General features: G+C 36.3%; 1 protein-coding gene across 1 annotated transcript; it reads right to left on the bottom strand.

Moving 5' to 3' along the window:
• Window positions 1-4399: 4399 nt before the first annotated feature.
• LOC101889680 (uncharacterized) lies at window positions 4400-15550 on the bottom strand. The gene is made up of 4 exons (XM_020035263.2): window positions 15330-15550; window positions 9947-10324; window positions 9624-9885; window positions 4400-4559 (listed from the first exon to the last, which is right to left on the bottom strand). The coding sequence occupies exons 1-4, from the start codon at window positions 15395-15397 to the stop codon at window positions 4416-4418; spliced, it is 852 nt and encodes a 283-aa protein (XP_019890822.1). The 5' UTR covers window positions 15398-15550; the 3' UTR covers window positions 4400-4415.
• Window positions 15551-19896: the final 4346 nt, after the last annotated feature.

Below are 19896 nucleotides of genomic sequence, written 5' to 3'. Positions count from 1 at the left end.
GGTCCATTTGAACCCCTAAACATTTGGCGATCATAGCTAGATCGACTCAGCTCGGCGAGCTAGGAAGATCCATATATACTTTCCTATGTGGAAAATCAATATTTCGTGGTGTTACATAATTTTTGGCCCAATCAAACTTATAATACCCCCAACACATAGTGTTGTAGGGTATAAATATAAAACTATCATATATTTTGAAATCATAATTATACCCTACACCACATAGTGGTAAGGGTATTATGTCTTTGTGCATTTGTTTGTAACATGGAGAATGAAACGAGATAGACCCATAGTTACTTTTGAGAACCTTCATAGAATCACTTTCTGAGTCGATTTATGCATGTCAGTCCGTCTGTCCGTCCGTCCGTCCGTCCGTCCGTCCGTCCGTCTGTCCATGTATTCTTGTGAACAAAATGCAGGTCGCATTTATTATCCGATTGAGATGAAATTTTCCAAACAATATTTTTTTGGCCCAAGGACGAACCCTATTGAAATTGGTGAGAATCGGATCAAATTTAGATATAGCTCCCATATATATCTTCATCCGATTTCGGGTTAAATGTGCACCAAATATCCACTATCAGTCCAAATTACCTGAATTTTGGCAAACCCAACCGAGTTCGACCTAGAAGCAAGTATATCAAATTTGGAGAAAATCGGTTCAGATATAGCTATAGCTCCCATATATATCTTTCATCCGATTTGATCTTTAAGTCCCTCACATTCCTACTATGCACTCCACAACCGTGATATTTGGTACCAGGTATTAGATGGAGCACAGAAATAGCTGTTTTAAATTTTATCGGAATCGGTTCAGATTTGGATATAGCTCCCATATATATCTTCATCCGATTTCGGGTTAATTGACCACCAAATGGCCAATATCAGCCCAAATGGCCCGAATTTTGGCACATGTGACCGAGATTAGCCTTAAAGCAAATACAACAAATTTGGAGAAAATCGGTTCAGATTTGGATATAGCTCCCATATATATATTCATCCGATTTCGGGTTAAATGTGCACAAAATGTCCACTATCAGTCCAAATTACCTGAATTTGGGCACACCCAACCGAGTTCGGCCTAGAAGCAAGTATATCAAATTTAGTGAAAATCGGTTCAGATATAGATATAGCAACCATATATATGTTTCATCCGATTTAGAGTTTTAGTCCCACACATTCGTAATATTCACTCCACAACCGTGATATTTGGTACCAGGTATTAGATGGAGCACAGGAATAGCTGTTTTAAATTTTATCGAAATCGGTTCAGATTTGGATATAGCTCTCATATATATCTTCATCCGATTTCGGGTTAAATGTGCACTAAATGGTCAATATCAGCCCAAATCACCAGTCTAGAAGCTAACACGTAAAATTTGGAGAAACCCGGTTCAGAGATAGCTATAGTTCGTAAAATGCACGATAGAATTAGATAGATTTTGATTTTGTACCAAATATCTCATAGAGCTCTGAAATGCCCTGTATAAACCTTTTTACGAGAGCTCTACTAAATATGCATAGTGGTGTAGGGTATCATATAGTCGGCCCCGCCCGACTTTTGCGCTTTCCTTACTGGTTTTATTTTAAATTCAACACATACATAATAATGGAGTACATACAGACATCGATGTATTTTCTCAGAATTGATACTTACTCTCCAAAACTATGTTTTTTTGTACAAGAAAAAAACTTAATGGCTGTTTCGGAATCCGCTACAATTCCATCATCAGCATCCATGTGCATGATTTGTCAAATTTTGAGAGTGTATCTCAATATATGTATATGGCCTATTTTACCCGCTAAATATTATCCGATGACCACCCAATTTGGTAGGCTTCTTCCCCGCCCTAAACTCTAGCTACATGCGAAATTCCGCGTCGATTGGTCTATAATTGCGACCTGTATAGCTACTGCAAAATCCGAAATTTTTTCAGTATTTGGTCCATTTGAACCCCTAAACATTTGGCGATCATAGCTAGATCGACTCAGCTCGGCGAGCTAGGAAGATCCATATATACTTTCCTATGTGGAAAATCAATATTTCGTGGTGTTACATAATTTTTGGCCCAATCAAACTTATAATACCCCCAACACATAGTGTTGTAGGGTATAAATATAAAACTATCATATATTTTGAAATCATAATTATACCCTACACCACATAGTGGTAAGGGTATTATGTCTTTGTGCATTTGTTTGTAACATGGAGAATGAAACGAGATAGACCCATAGTTACTTTTGAGAACCTTCATAGAATCACTTTCTGAGTCGATTTATGCATGTCAGTCCGTCTGTCCGTCCGTCCGTCCGTCCGTCCGTCCGTCCGTCTGTCCATGTATTCTTGTGAACAAAATGCAGGTCGCATTTATTATCCGATTGAGATGAAATTTTCCAAACAATATTTTTTTGGCCCAAGGACGAACCCTATTGAAATTGGTGAGAATCGGATCAAATTTAGATATAGCTCCCATATATATCTTCATCCGATTTCGGGTTAAATGTGCACCAAATATCCACTATCAGTCCAAATTACCTGAATTTTGGCAAACCCAACCGAGTTCGACCTAGAAGCAAGTATATCAAATTTGGAGAAAATCGGTTCAGATATAGCTATAGCTCCCATATATATCTTTCATCCGATTTGATCTTTAAGTCCCTCACATTCCTACTATGCACTCCACAACCGTGATATTTGGTACCAGGTATTAGATGGAGCACAGAAATAGCTGTTTTAAATTTTATCGGAATCGGTTCAGATTTGGATATAGCTCCCATATATATCTTCATCCGATTTCGGGTTAATTGACCACCAAATGGCCAATATCAGCCCAAATGGCCCGAATTTTGGCACATGTGACCGAGATTAGCCTTAAAGCAAATACAACAAATTTGGAGAAAATCGGTTCAGATTTGGATATAGCTCCCATATATATATTCATCCGATTTCGGGTTAAATGTGCACAAAATGTCCACTATCAGTCCAAATTACCTGAATTTGGGCACACCCAACCGAGTTCGGCCTAGAAGCAAGTATATCAAATTTAGTGAAAATCGGTTCAGATATAGATATAGCAACCATATATATGTTTCATCCGATTTAGAGTTTTAGTCCCACACATTCGTAATATTCACTCCACAACCGTGATATTTGGTACCAGGTATTAGATGGAGCACAGGAATAGCTGTTTTAAATTTTATCGAAATCGGTTCAGATTTGGATATAGCTCTCATATATATCTTCATCCGATTTCGGGTTAAATGTGCACTAAATGGTCAATATCAGCCCAAATCACCAGTCTAGAAGCTAACACGTAAAATTTGGAGAAACCCGGTTCAGAGATAGCTATAGTTCGTAAAATGCACGATAGAATTAGATAGATTTTGATTTTGTACCAAATATCTCATAGAGCTCTGAAATGCCCTGTATAAACCTTTTTACGAGAGCTCTACTAAATATGCATAGTGGTGTAGGGTATCATATAGTCGGCCCCGCCCGACTTTTGCGCTTTCCTTACTGGTTTTATTTTAAATTCAACACATACATAATAATGGAGTACATACAGACATCGATGTATTTTCTCAGAATTGATACTTACTCTCCAAAACTATGTTTTTTTGTACAAGAAAAAAACTTAATGGCTGTTTCGGAATCCGCTACAATTCCATCATCAGCATCCATGTGCATGATTTGTCAAATTTTGAGAGTGTATCTCAAAATATACGATAACAATGCACAGCAGGATGGACAGCCATTTCGGCATTCGCAACGATTAGCTTCGAGCGTGTTACTTCGCAATGCCAGTAATTTGGACAATAGTTTAGCATAACAGTTGTCGGATTTCCAATGGTTTTTTTACTAGTTTGAAATTATATTTATACCAGTTTTCAAAAACACGTATCCAACTGTGCCCAGATTAAATTCAATACAGTTGAGAATTGTGAAACGATATCCAGTAGTGGATATAATCTCAAAAGTTCATTACAGGAAGTATCTTTCAAATCATATGCTTAACTATTGCTTTCAAATGGAGGAGATAATCCCCTCCGAAGAAAGGAAATTATTGGTACCGCTAAAAAGACACTCTCGAACCTGATGCAAATTCCATCAAATATGCTATAAGTGCATAACCAGTTACCAATATGCTTGTTATGCCTTTATCTCTTATATTTGCGGGAATTATAGCGAATGCCGAATGATAGCTGTCCCTAACATGTTCTCCATTAATACCATACAAATGACAAAAAAAAAGTCGAGAGCATAGGGTAAGTGTGTGATTTTACGCCAATAAAAAACAACAAGGCAAATATGTACTGAGATCTAAATTATTATTCTGCATTTGGCAGGGCTCATGAATGCATGCGGAAATTATTATTGAAAAAAAAAAAACGGTAATTTTTATATTGGATTCTGATTACTTACTGCGCTCCGTTCCATAATTAGCATCAGTTAGAGTTAACAAACCGGATTGTTCACCAGGTAATTGGGTTGGTGTTGTCAATTCCGAATTGTCTTCATCATTTCCCAGTAACAGGCGGTGGTATTCAGTGTTATTGTTCTAAATTAGGAGAGAAAAAAATTTTTTAATTAATTACATTTGAAGCTGAAGAATCTTCACATGGCAAATGATATATTCAATTTATAAGGTGTCTGTAATAAAGATCTGGGTGAAGCCTTTATTCTGACACTGTGGTGCAGCAATCGGTTTATGTGGAAATTTAAGAAATTTTTAATTGACAATGCTCCCATTATTTAACTACGAAAGGAAATTTGAATATGCCAATGGAACGTAGATAATTTTCAAGACTGGCTTAATTTGAGTTTGGATTTCAATATATAGACACAGCAATTATGGCTATGGCGATAAAACTAGCGTAAAACATCATCCAATAAGAAACCGATAGAATTGTCAGACTGAGAAGCTGAAGTATTGTTCTTGGTAGAAGACTCATCAAAATCAGAGTTGGGAGTTCTCTGGAAAAATAGCAGACAATGCTAGGAAGATTATGGTAATAACGGACGAAAAAGTTCGCATTCAAGAAGAACTTTTTAAGGAAGAAAATAAATAAAACGCATTTAAGACTTGAAGGAGCTGCTCCAGATAGAGCTGGACTCAGAGGCTAATGGTGACTCAATGGAGGATATTTTATGTTTGTCAATTGGAAAATCTTCATCATTCATTCAATAAAGAAACCGATGGAATAACCTGTGTATGGTAACCTTAAGTATTGTTACCAGTGTTGCCGTTAGAAATTTTTATTTCAGCCCAAATTTTTTCTAAAAACCGCCCAAAATCGACCAAATCCGCCCAAACTATAAAAAGTTGAATAATTTAAATATAGTTTGTATTCAAGTAAATTTTATTGAAAATTTTACAATATACATAAAGAAGGTACTCAAGTTTTATTACATTCAATTCAATGGGGGGGGCTCGGGTCAGAATAACCCTTATTTCTTTTGGAGATGATTGCATAATATTTAAGGGTTGAAATGGACCAAAAACTGAAAAAATTACTGATTTTGCAGTTGATCTACAGGTGGCAATTATAGACCAATCGACACGAAAGTTAGCATGGGGCTAGAGCTTAGGGCTGGACAGAAGCCTTCCAATTTAGATGGTCATCGGGTAATATTTAGTGGTTGAAATAGGCCACAACATTTGTGTTAAATAAAAGTCAAATTTTTCATTAAACCGCGAATATTTTTAATCCCGGCGAAATCACAACTAGACGAACAGATCAACTCTGACCGTTACGTAGATGCCGATAGTAAATATATCGGATGTTTATAGCGAAATATATACAATGTATATATAAGAGGGAGGGGGATGTTAGCTAGAATGCTTATATCTCAAGATTGGCTGTACCGATTTCGTCAAATTTTGTCAATTCAGAATGCCCTCTTAACATAAAAGTATAAAATCTAAAAAAAATCGCATAAAAAGATGCCTATAATGATGTTAATATAGATTTTGCAGAATTTTGTGACATTTTTTTATTTTTTCATATTTTTTATCGCATGCGATTTTTTCAATTTGACTTATACTACTGAAAAGATAGGTAGGCACAGGGAAGAATTCTGGCATTTTGGATGACCATTGGAATATATTTAGCCGTAAAGTGGACCACAAAAACTAACAGCACGACGGAGTGCATAAATATTGGGAAAATGTCCCTGGTCAAAATGCTGGGTTGCCCATATTCGACGGACCCATGACTCTTTGGGCCCATTCCAATCGACGAGTCTTGTCCGCAGGCAACATTCTTTGTGTCAATTGAATTTTGTACGGGAACAAATGCAAATCAATGCGAATAATCCGTTGTAAAGTGGACCGAACCATGCCCAACTGCTGAGAAGGGCGTTTTTGGGATGTTTTTGGGGACCTCTCAATACTGGCTCGTACGGCAGCGATATTCTCGGCCGATCGCCTTGGTCGACTTTTATATGGCCTCTTCGGATTAGAAAGAGCCTTACCAGTCGAAAATGTTTCGTATAAACGTCTAATGGTGCTCTTAGAAAGCGCACTTCTCACATTTTTTAATGTTTTAAAAGCACGTTGAGTTTTCACAATTGACTTCTTCTGTTAAATGTAAATTTCAACTATTTCGCGTGGCGTGTATTGGTTCATGGTAAAAATCTGCTTGGACTGACGCTTCAAACGCAGTATGTCATTAAGCGATGTGACATCTCTGTCAAAAGTTATGGCGTTGCCAGATGAGTCCGTCGAATATGGACAACTCTGTATGTTGGAGTGCTCCGTGACATAATTTTTAAAGCGAAATCTTTAAAAATGGATTTGGACATGAGGGGGCTTCTAACATATTGTAGTGTTGTAGGGTATCACATGGTCGGCCCCGCACGACTATAGCCTAATGTATTATATATATATATATATATATATATATTATTAAAAAACTTAACAAAAATCTATAAAATAAATAACGATTCATCTCAATAAAAAAAATATAAAATTTAGTTAGTAATAAAAAAAAATTAAATTACATAAAAATAAACAATGAAAAATAAATTTGTACCCAATATGGAAAAAATCCGCCCAAAATCCGCCCAAACCACAAAATTTATCTTTTTTCCGCCCAAATTTGGACGGAAACGCCCAAAACGGCAACACTGATTGTTACTGGTAGAAGACATATCAAAATCGGAGATAAGTCTTCTCTGCATTAACAGCCGGCAATTCCACGAAAAAAAAACTAACTAAAAACGGTCGAAAATGTTCGAATTGACGAAGAATTTGTCGGAAATATAAACAATAGAATATATAAGCATTGAAAAGACAGTTTTCGACAGAACTGTGCTCTGAGGCGCACGGCATTTCCCAACGTTTGCAGCAAATTGGAACCGATAATGATACTATAAAGCAAATTCTTTACTAATTTAACGATAATTCCCGTCGAATTTCGCTCCTGGAACAAAATCTGGCCATCTTTGGAAGTTAAAGAAAAATTAGGAATTGATCTTCGCTTCTTGAGAGTTATTTCTCTTTTGCCTTGGAGACTATGTCAATGCAGAAGATGTTATAATTTGGGAAAAGAGCTACACTATTTGGTTTCTGAAGATAAAATCTATCTTATGGCAAAAACAGTTACTGCAATCCTGTCTAAAGTTGAGGAAGTGGCACTGCATGCATGTGAGACAGGCCTTATAATCGACAAAGACGCAGACAAAGTTATGTGTATTTCAAACAAGAATACAACGCTAAGAGACGTAACAGTAGCAGATGTTGGTAAGATTTGCTTCCTAGGCAGCATTTTTAGCAAAAAATGGATGCGTATTTGCTGATTTGACCAGAAAATATCAATGACAAAAAAATTTAAACTATTTCGAAGATATTTGAAGTGTTACAAATATCCAGTGGGATCCACGTGGCCTGATGATATACATTTGTCACAAAATCCCTATACTTGGAAAAAAACAATATATCGATGTACCTATAGTTATGCCAATAAGAAAACAGTTTTAAAGTTTCTTATGGCGGAAAAAAACTGAAAAGGAAGAAGAATGAACAAAATATGTGGAAACGTCTATGTTTAAACTTTATGCATAGGTCATCGAGAGGAACTTCACACGAAGATGCTATTGTAAACCAGATTCGTTACAAGAAATGGGGTTTAATTGGTAAAATTTTAAGAAAATCAAATTCAATTATCTCCGAACAGAGTTTCCGGTGGAATTCGTAAGGCAAGGGAAGCATAGGACGTCCAAGATTCAATATTCAAAGAAAATAGTAGAGGGTAGTTTGGACAAAATTGGATCCACCTGGCCTGAACTGATACGTTTGTAACAAGATCCATATTATGTGGAGGAAGTTTATACATGGATATATTTACAGTTATGCCCATAAGAAACAAAGCTCGACAAGATTCTTCAGGGAAGGACAAATGCAGCTAAGTTGGTCCGAACTTTTAATTTCCACCAAAAGGAAACTTTTCTGAAATTACGTTTTATGTCTCTAAAATTATTAAAATACCGAATAGCTGGTGGCTGTTGTGTGGGTATATGGCCAATTATCTGTCAGACAAGAGGGTACCTATTGCGAACCCCAAAAAACAATTTTAGAATAATCCAACCGAAATACCAGTTGTACAAAATACTTTGTACATACTTTTACATAGGTGAGGCGCCGGAACTAACAATTAAAAATAAATATTCCAAAATGATCAATTATTCAACTCCCATAAAAATACAACATGTGCAGAATTCAGTGATCTTTCAGCCTAAGATAATAAAGTTTATGACCCACACACACAGATATCGATGTGATCAGTGGTTATGCAAGACAACTTTATTGAAAGGACAAGGAGCCCTGCAATGTTCTCCATTCAATATTAAAATAGATGAGAATAATTGTGTGACTGCGATTAGTTTAAGTTAGATTAGTTTTAGTAGTACTTAAGGTATATATTTTTAAATAAACACCAGAATTGACACAACAATCGAATCATAAGGTTCTTCAGCTGGATTCCAGCCGCTTAATGTTCTCCATTCAATATTAGAATAGATACGAACAATTGTGTGACTGCGATTAGTTTAAGTTAGATTAGTTTTAGTAGTACTTAGGGAATATATTTTTAAATAAAAACCAGAATTGAATCAACAATCGAAGCATAAGGTCCTTTGAGCTGGATTCCAGCCCTGCAATGTACTCCATTCAATATTATTATAGATACGAAAAATTGTATGACTGCGATTAGCTTATGTTAGGGATTATTTTTTAATTAAAAAGCAGAATTGATACAACAGTCGAAGATTAAGATCCTTCGAGCTGGATAAAGGATTGAATTGACAACCGAAGGCCGACGTTGTATTTCATTCTCATTTTTTACACCAGGAGGCACCATTGTATGGGTGATGTACGCAATGTTTTGTCGTGATAGGTTACAAATACTAAATTCAAAAAAAAAAAAAGAAAAAAAAAAAAAAACAAAAATGTGACAGAACATTTCCTCCATATTGAGAATATAAATTGACAAACTTTGTATTCTGGTATAAAAAAATGGAGGTTGATGTGGCCCTCATTAGGAAGACCATATATATATATATACATGTGATATAACGCCCTCTTGATATTTCAGCGTTATCGCACTACCATCTCTATACTCACCTCACAGTCCGATGTATTGGCAAAAAACATTGTCAGATCTCTCCATATCAGGGTATCATTTTGTATGTAATAAACAAAAATATTGGCCTTGGGTATCATGTCCGTGGTGGGTGTTATGGTTATATAGTCAGTGGTATGTTCTCCGCCGATATTGAAATATTGATGCTTAACAATTTTGCCATTGGCCATTACATCGGCGATAGCATATTTAATTGGCTCCGTGGCATTGATTTTAATCAATCGATCATTGGCAACGCGACGTCTAGAAGAATTAAAAAAAAAAAATAAATATTTGGGGCCCCTTTTAAAAGTTTAACACTTACACTTCCCGTTTAAAGTTCAACTTCAAGGGGCCGAAACGCTTAGCGGTGATATTTTTCAGAGTTTCGTCTGGTTGTTCAGTCACAACTTCCATTGCATTATCACCATTTTCGTAAATCAAATCGGTTGAGTTGAAAAACTCCACACCGCTAAGACCGCGCACCTTCAAGGTGTAGGTGCCATTGTTCAGATTCGGAGGTGTATTGAAGCGTGCCACAGAGGTTTTGTAGTCTTCGAATTCGATAGTTTGGCTGGCATTGTACGTTGGCGAGGTGATGGAAACTTCCGCCAAGGCTGGTACGGTATTTTCCGGTAGGGTAACACTAACGGCATATTCACTATTCGGTCGTATGGTCTTGGGTGCGACAGCAATGTACGATCTGAAAGAGAGCAAGGTGATGGATAATTAAAATGTAAATAAATTTTCCTCGACAAATATTTCTAGTTTTTAGAAAATATGAAAAAAAACTGAGTTTGTGGTTCGGATAGTCCCTCAAAAAGAGACTCAAAAAATCGGTTTTGTAGTTGGTATAGTATTTAAATAAGGGCAGTGGTAAAATATTCATTAAAATCTAAATATTCTAAAGGAAATACACTGCGCTACAAAATTACATTTTTTTTTTCAAAAATTAGCGGAAAAATCCAGTAGATTATGAAAGTAGGCATAGAAATGGAAGATACGCGTATCGGCGTTTTGAAAATTTATTTTAATTTTGAAAATTTACCTTAACAAATAACGTAAATAGAAGGGGCAAGTTTCCCTCTCGAAAATATTTTTTTGCTTTTTTCGGATTGAGATTCTTGATACGATTATTTTATCTACATAGTGTCTTGGGCAATATTACAAATAACAATGCGAGGATTATTTTCGCGAACAGTTTTAACCCTCCAGCGAGTCAAAAATAGGGACTTTTTGGTCCATCTTTCAAAGTATGGCTTAAAACTCCCCTTAAACATGATCGTAGCAAGTCAAGATATTCTACAAATTTATTCGTCATTAAATTTTACCGTGGAATTTTAGGGTTAAAGACGTTCTTAATGTTTGCTCTATGCAAAATTCTCCTACAAAGAAGCATTTTTCATTTTCACCATAAGTTATAGAAGAAAAGAAATCTCGATAACCATTATATATCAAACAAGTAAAAAAGCTGTAAATTCGACCGGGCCGAACTTTGAAAAACCTCCACCATTTGGAAAGAATTTGGCAATTCTCAAAAACAATAAAATCCGTTAAAAATTCTGTTAAAATCTTAAAAATACCGAATGTAGCTGTTATATTAGGGTCTATACGATGACATGAAACTGCATAGGTAATCCTGGTCATAAGCCGGTGAATAATGTAGCTAAAATCATAAAAATACCGAATATCGGGAGGTACTATTATATGGGGGCTATACGAAGACGTGAACCTGCACAGACAATTTTCTGTCTTAGGCTGTAGTACCCATTACGAGCTTCAAATACCAAATTTGAATGAATTCCGGTGAATAATGCCGCTAAAATCATCAAAATACCGAATATCGGGAGGTAATGTTATATGGGGGCTATACGAAGACGTGAAGACAATTTTCTGTCTTAGGCTGTAGTACCCATTACGAGCTTCAAATACCAAATTTGAAACAATTCCGGTGAATAATGTAGCTGAAATCATAAAAATACGGAATATCGGGAGGTACTGTTATATGGGGGCTATACGAAGACGTGGACCTGCACAGAAATTTTTCTGTCTTAGGCTGTAGTGCCCATTACGAGCTTCAAATACCAAATTTGAAACAATTCCGTTGAATAATGTCGCTAAAGTCATCAAAATACCGAATATCGGAGGGTACCGTTATATGGGGGCTATACGAAGACTTGGATCTGCACATCCATTTTTCTGTCTTAGGCTGTAGTATCCATTACGAACATCAAATGCGAAATTTGAAACAATTCCGGTGAATAATGTAGCTAAAATAATCAAAATACCGAATATTGGGAGGTACCTTTATATGGGGGCTATACGAAGACGTGGAGACAATTTTCTGTCTTAGGCTGTAGTACCCATTACGAGCTTCAAATACCAAATTTGAAATAATTCCGGTGAATAATGTCGCTAAAATCATCAGAATACCGAATATTGGGAGGTACCGTTATATGGGGGCAATAAGAAGACGTGGTCCTGCACAGACAATTTTTTGTCTTATGCTGTAGTACCCATTACGAGCTTCAAATACCAAATTTGAAATAATTCCGGTGAATTATGTGGCTAAAATCTTCAAAATACCGAATATCGGTAGGTACCGCTACATGGGGGATATACGAAGACGTGGACCTACATGGCCCATTTTCAATACCAAAAGTCCTGCAGACATAATACACATTTGAGTAAAATTTTATCAACCTACTTCATTTCGTTCGGAAGCTAGAGTGATGTCCACAGACGGACAGACGGATAGACGGACGGACATTGATAAATCGACATAGAATTTTATGCTGATCAAGAATATATATACTTTGTAGGGTCCAAAATGTATATTTCGAGGTGTTACAAACGGAATGACAAAGTTAATATACCCTCCATACTATGGTGGAGAGTATAATAAGTTCGCGATGGTTCTAAACTCCTGAATAACACATTTTATTGTGGACCTCGTAACTACATCAAAAGCCCTATTTCAAAAGAGAGCAAAAAACCTTAGATGTCAATCATGCAACAATGTTTCATAGATTGGGCCAATGATTTTCCAATAAGGCCTTATCGCTAATTCCAATATTTTTCAATAGTCTATGCTGTTCCTATGAACAACAAAACAAAATAGTATATAAGATTATCGAGGAGATTCAAACCCTTGTATAAATACTGCGGGAATTGGAGGTTCTATGAGGACCCTAGAAACAATTTCATTTTAACCATTCATATGGTCAAAAGACTTTCTACAGGTCTTCTGTGGATAGAACCCCCTTAGTAGATATACTACAGGTTTTCTATGACCAGAGGACTATCTGCAAGTTTCCCATGGACTGAAGACCTTCTGTAGGTCTTCTAAGAAGACTTTATACGGGTCTTCTATGCCCCTAAGATTTTCTGCACTAGTCCTACCTGCTGGTCCTCTGTGGATAGACAGGTTTTGTATGTCCAAACGACTTACTACATGTTGTCTATGGCCAGATGATCTTCTGCAGGTCTTTTATGGCAAGAAGACATACAGGTCTTCTATGGTTGAAAGACATTCTACAGGTCTTTTATGGCCAGAAGACCTTCTACAGGTCTGCTATGGGCAAATGATCGTCTGTAGGTTTTCTATGACCAGCAGACCTTCTGCCGTTTTTCTATGGCCAAAAGAACTTCTACATACTAGACTTCTATGGTCAGAAGATCTTCTGCAGGTCTTCTATGGCAAGAAGACATATAGGTCTTCTATGGTCGAAAGACATTCTACAGGTCTTTTATGACCAGAAGACTTTCTACAGGTCTGCTATGGCCAAATGATCGCCTGTATTTTTTCTATGGGCAGCAGAACTTCTGCCGTTTTTCTAGGGCCAAAAGAATTTCTACATACTAGACTTCTATGGCCAGAAGATCTTTTGCAGGTCTTCTATGGCAAAAAGACATAGGTGTTCTACAGGTCTTTTATGGCCAGAAAACCTTCTACTGATATGCTATGGCCAGAAGATCCCCTACTGGTCATTCTTCCAAATGATCTCCTGTAGGTTTTATATGGCCACCAGACCTTCTGCCGTTTTTCTATGGCTAGCAGACCTTCTACTGGTCTTCTATGGCCAGAAGAACTTCTGCAAGTCCTCTATGACCAGAAGAACTTCTGCGAGTCTTCTATGGCAAGAAGACCTACAGGTCTTCTATGGTCGGACGACATTTTACAGGTCTTTTACTGGTCCTCTATGACCAAATGATCTCCTGTAGTTTTTCTATGGCCAGCAGACCCCTTACTGGTCTTCTATGGCCAGAGCAACTTCTACTGGAATTCTATGATTAGAAGATCTTCTGCAGGTCTCTGATAATGGAAGACCTCCTACAAGTCGCCTGTGGACAAAAGACCTCCTAAAAGTTTTCTCTAGAAGACCTTCTACTGGTCTCCTGTGGATACAAGAAACTTTGAAGATATTCTATAGGCCAGAAGACATTCTGAAGGTTTTCTATGGTCAGTAGATATTCCAAAGGTTTTGTATGTCAAAAAGATTTCTTACAGGTTTTCCATGGATGCAAGTCCTCTGTGGCCAGAAGATCTTCTGCATGACATGAAGATCTTCTACAGGTCTTCTTTGGCCACAAGACTTTCGCAGGTTTTGTATGTCAAATAGACTTCCTACAGGTTTTCTATGGACATAAGACATTATGCAGGTCTTCTATGGCCAGAAGACCTTTTTAATGGTCTTCCATGAATAAAAGACCTTCTGGAAGTGTTTCATGACCAAAAGACCCGGTCTCTTATAGAGATATTCTACTGGTCCTCTCTGACCAAATGATCTCCTGTAGTTTTTCTTTGGCCAGCAGACTTTCTACTGGTATTCTATAGCCAGAGCAAAATCTACTGGAATTCTATGGTCAGAAGATCTTATGCAGGTACTCTGATAATGGAAAACCTCCTACAAGTCCCCTGTGGACAGAAGACCTCCTACAAGTTGTCTGTAGACAGAAGACCTTTTACTGGTCATCTGCGGATACAAGAAACTTTGAAGGTCTTATATAGGCCAGAAGACATTCAGAAGGTTTTCCATGGTCAGTAGACATTCCAAAGGTTTTGTATGTCAAAAAGATTTCTTACAGGTTTTCCATGGATGGAAGATATCCTGCAAGTCCTCTGTGCTCAGAAGATCTTCTGCATGACATGAAGATCTTCTACAGGTCTTCATTGGCCACAAGACTTTCGCTGGTTGTGTATGTCAAACAGACTTCCTACAAGTTTTCTATCGACATAAGACATTATGCAGGTCTTCTATGGCCAGAAGACCTTTTGATGGTCTTCCATGAATAGAAAACCTTCTGCAAGTGTTCCATGACCAAAAGACCTGGTCTCTTATGGATAGAAGACCCTCCGTAGGTTTTCTATGTCTAGAAGACCTTCCATTGGTCATCTATGGATTCTATGACCAGAAGACCTTCCATTGATCATTTATGGATAGAAGACCCTCTGTGGGTCTTCTACACTCTGTATAATATTTTAAAAACCATAACTGGATTCACCAACTAATTTCCCTGGCATTGTCCTTATAAAAGGAAGCTCGTTTGGGTATTGCATCCCGATACTTATAATTTCAATAAGTTTCATTGCCTTTTTATAGCCTCCACTATAAATTTTTGGTCGGAACCTTTTTACTTTTTTAACCTTGTTTTTCATAAAATATTTTCTCTTGTTTTGTACGCTTTTCGCTTCAGGCAATACTCACCCCTTTCCCTTGCTTAGCCGAACGGCTAGGATGCAAAAAATCAAGGCGAAAATTGTCTTTCGATTCATATTGTTTTCGGGGATATGAAATATCACACCGATAAATTTTCAACGCACGATACTTTGTTGTTGTTGATGAAAAGAAAAACTTCCGAAACGAAACGAGCTCTTGCACAGAGATTTGGTCGATTCAAGTGTTCACTTGAGACTGATTGTTCGTTGATGTCGTTGGATGGATGGATGCTTAGTTCGATGATGCCTTTTGTCGACGACTTTGATTATTTGAGAATCTCCTCCGAAAGAGAGAGAGATGTTTTTACAATTATCCGGCTTATTGTTGGGTGTTTTTGTTCGATTTTCCAATTATGCGGGGGATATTAATGGAATATCAAACCTAGAAATAGACAAAGATCGATTGGTGGAAGTTTTCTGAGGCTACCGATTACAGTAATTAGATACTCCCACTCTCTCACTATTTCGCCCCTCGCATGATGTTGCTCTCTCGCCCAGAAGGAACTTAAGCTGAACTTATCGCTGTGCAAAACCTCCGATTTATTTTTTGTTATTGTGATGGCTACAGCTGTCAGCCTTTAATTTATGATATGCCATGTGAACGATAAGCTTTGCAGATTTCTTTTTTGGCTTCTTTGACAATTCGAAATTTTTAAATAAAGAATATTTTTTGTTTTGAACAATTAATGAACAATTGCAGTATCAAATGCTTTTGTGGGGAGGCCAATGTACACTGGCATTGGTGTCAAAAATGTAGCATCAGGCGAATTATACATATACTTACTAGCGAGTGCTTCGTCAGCGAAAAAACCACCTTAAAATAGTTGATTCGCTCCAACAGTTCGTGTTAGCCATTTTTATACCCTCCACCATATATGGTATAGAGGGTATATTAAGTTCGTCATCCCGTTTTAACTCATCGAAATAATAATTTTAGACCCAACAAAGTATATATAATCATGATCAGCGTAAAACTCTAAGACGATCTAGCGATGTCCGTCTGTCTGTTGTAATCACGCTATCTTTCGTACGAATTAATATAGAAGGCTAAAATGTTATATACATGCATAGTTTACCCCATAAAACAGTACCTCCGGTATTCGGTATTTTGATGATTTTAGCGACATTATTTACCGGAATTATTTCAAATTTCATATTTGAAGTTCGCAATGGGTACTACAGCCTATGAAAAAATTTTGTATGCTGGTCCAAGTCTTCGTATAGCCCCCATATAACGGTACCTCCCGATATTCGGTATTTTGATGATTTCAGCAACATTATTCACAAGAATCGTTCGAATTTCGGACTGGAAGATCTTAATGGGTACTTCAACCTATGGCAAAAAATGTTGTATGCAGGTTCTCAGATCTTCGTATAGCCCCCGTATAACGGTACCTCCTGATATTTGGTATTTTCATGATTTTAGCGACATTACTTACCGGAATTATTTAAATTTTCGTATTTGAAGTTCGTAATGGGTACTACAACCTATGATATATATTCTTGATCAGCGTGAAATGCAAGACGATTTAGCCCTGTCCGTCCGTCCGTCTGTTGTAATCTCGCTACAGTCAAAACGAATTGAGATAGGAACAGATCTCTCTTTTGTCCGCAGGCAGTCCAAGTTCGTAGATGGCCCATATCGGTCCACGATATCGTATAGCCCCCATATAACGGTACCCCCCCCCAATATTCGGTACTTTGATGATTTTAGTCACATTTTTCAATGGAATTGTCTGGAAATCCATACAAAGAGTTCCTTGTGAGTACTTTATCCCCTGGAAAATAATTATATATATATAGACCCACGATGTCGTATAGCCCCTATATAACAGTACCCCTTAAAATTAGGTATTTTAATGATGCTAGCCACATTTGTCTGAAATTCTACGCAAGTTCTTTGTGAGCACTTTAACTTCTGAAAGATAATTGTCTATATTGGTCCACAATATCGTATATCCCCCAGTTGACGGCAACTTCTGATATCCATACAAGGAGTTCCTTGTGAGTACTTTACCCCCTGAAATAGAATTGTCTATATAGGTCCAAAATATCGTATATCCCCCATACATCGGGCCCTTCGATATTCGGTATTCTTAGGATTTTAACATATTTTTAAGGGATTTTATTTTTGTAAAAATGTCCTAATTCGTTCCAAAGGGTGGAGGACATTCAAAGTTCGGCCCGGTCGAACTTACTGCTTTTTTACTTGTTATGACTCAAAGATCTTGTTATGATATCTTAGACACCAACAGTGTTCGACAATTAGTACCACTTAATACTTTTCGTACAAGTATAGTACACATTTCAAAAACCATCAACATATCTTAACACCCGATACAATCAGAGACCTCAATATGAGGATTTTTTTTTGAGGATTCTAGCCCTATACTTTCAATTAATACCAAATTTAGTACCATTTAGTATTTTTCGTACAATTAACATACGCATTTCCAAAACCACCTCAAATTTGAGAATTTCGACTATATTTCCTCAACCAATATCAAATTTAGAACCATTAAGTACTTTTCGTAAAATTGACATACACATTTTCAAAAATATCTCCATATCTCAGGATCAGATACCATCAGTAACCAAAATGTACAATTTTTAGAATTTTATCTTCATCCCTTCACCCAATACCAAAGTTAGTACCATTTAGTACTTTTCGTACAATTATGGTACACATTTAAAAAACCCACCTCCAAATCTCAATTTCAGATACCTCAATATTAAATTTGAGGATTTCAGCCCTATCCCATCACACAATAGTAAATATAGTAGCATTTAGTACTTAACGTACAATTAAGGTACGCATTTCCAAAACCACCTCCATATTTCAATTCCAGATACCAGCAGAGACCTCTATATCAAATTTGAGGATTTCAGCCTTATACCTTCACCCAATACCAAATTTAGTACCATTTAGTACTTTTCGTATGGATATAGGACTCATTTCCAAACCACCGTCAAATCTCAACCTAATATCCGAATTTTGTCTCTATCCTATTATAGTTCAGTTTTCTAAAACCACCTCCAAATGGTACTATTTTAGTAGTTTAATACCAAAAGTTCGAATTTCGTATTTACTTTTGGTACATCTGTCCTGTACTCCATCAGTGACTCTCTTTACAAATTTCAGAATTCTAGCTTATTCCGTTTGGCCAGTACAAAGAATATAATTTTTAGTACTTTTAGTACCATTTTTTAGTAGGAATTTCCAAAAAAAAACAGTTCTAGGGTCTTCAGATGTAATTCGAAACATTTTAAGTGTAAGTTGAGAATTATATTTGTAATTCGAATTGTAAATCGAAAATTCCAATTGTAATTCGAATTATTACATTAGTAATTCGAGAATTCCATTTGTAATTCGAATTATTCCATTTGTAATTCGAATTATTCTGATTATATTGGAATAATTCGAATTACTATTGAAATTCTCGAATTACAACTAAAATAATTCGAACTGCAAATGGAATTTTCGAATTATAAATCGAAAGATTCGAATTGCAAATAGACTTCTCAAATTACAATTAAAATGTTTCGAATTTCAACTGAAAAAGGTGCAGATGTTCTGCAGTAGGTCTTCAAGCTATTGAATTCCCTTAAAAGGTCTTTAGGCTCTTGAAGGCCTCTGAAAGTTTTTCTGACTCCAGATGGCCTTTTAGAAAACTTCCAGAGGCCCTATGACTCCAGGAGACATTTAAAGGGTTTTCAGAGTCTAGAAGATCTTTAAGAAGCCCTTGGGTCCTATATGGCGTTTAAATGCTTTCTAAAATCTAGATTACCTTTAAAAGATCTTCCCGCTCATAAAACACTTGGACAAGGTCTTATGAACATAGAAGACTTGTAGCAAGTTTCTGTAAATGTTCGAGCCGGAGAGGGTATTCTCTCCAATCAAGACAAAATTATATATTTTCCATAGAAGATGGATTAATGTGTAATGTCCATAGAGGACTTGTACACCTATTCGGTTCACACTGGGTGCCCCTTAGTATTATTACCAAACATATAGCAAGTTCGGAGATGGGCAATAGCGGTTCACACCAATCTATAGCTATCTCCCCTTAAAAATTCAAAAAATTCGAAAAAAAATAATAAATTTTTAAAATCAGTTGAGGAAATTAGACGAAATCGGTCCACACTTTCTGGCACCTTCCCCCACAAAGGGTTAATATTTTAAATTATTTAAATACTATGAGAGTAGTCGATACAAGTCAGCAGTTTTTCTCAAAAATTCTAAAAATATGTGGAATATGGCGGTTTACTGCTTCGGTAGTAAGAGTCAGAGTATTAATAATTTTAAGTAAATTATTTATTTTAAAAAAATGTCTTAAAAATTCACTTTTAAATTGTTTATTTAAAAATAATTAAATAAATAAATATTCTATTAAAAACTCATTTTTATTGAAACCCTGAAAAATAAAAAAAGATAATTTATTTTATTATCATTTATTTCTGGGATTAAAATATATTTGAAGGGAAATAAAATTTTACAATTTTCCGGAAGTACATTTCATTACAACATATAATCGTAATTGTTTTTTTCTTTCGAA

This window comes from Musca domestica, unplaced genomic scaffold, assembly GCF_030504385.1.
Source record: "Musca domestica strain aabys unplaced genomic scaffold, Musca_domestica.polishedcontigs.V.1.1 3, whole genome shotgun sequence".
NCBI classification, from domain to species: domain Eukaryota; kingdom Metazoa; phylum Arthropoda; class Insecta; order Diptera; family Muscidae; genus Musca; species Musca domestica.
Note: the sequence above shows the minus strand (reverse complement) of the source record. Positions and strands in the feature narration are given on the sequence as shown.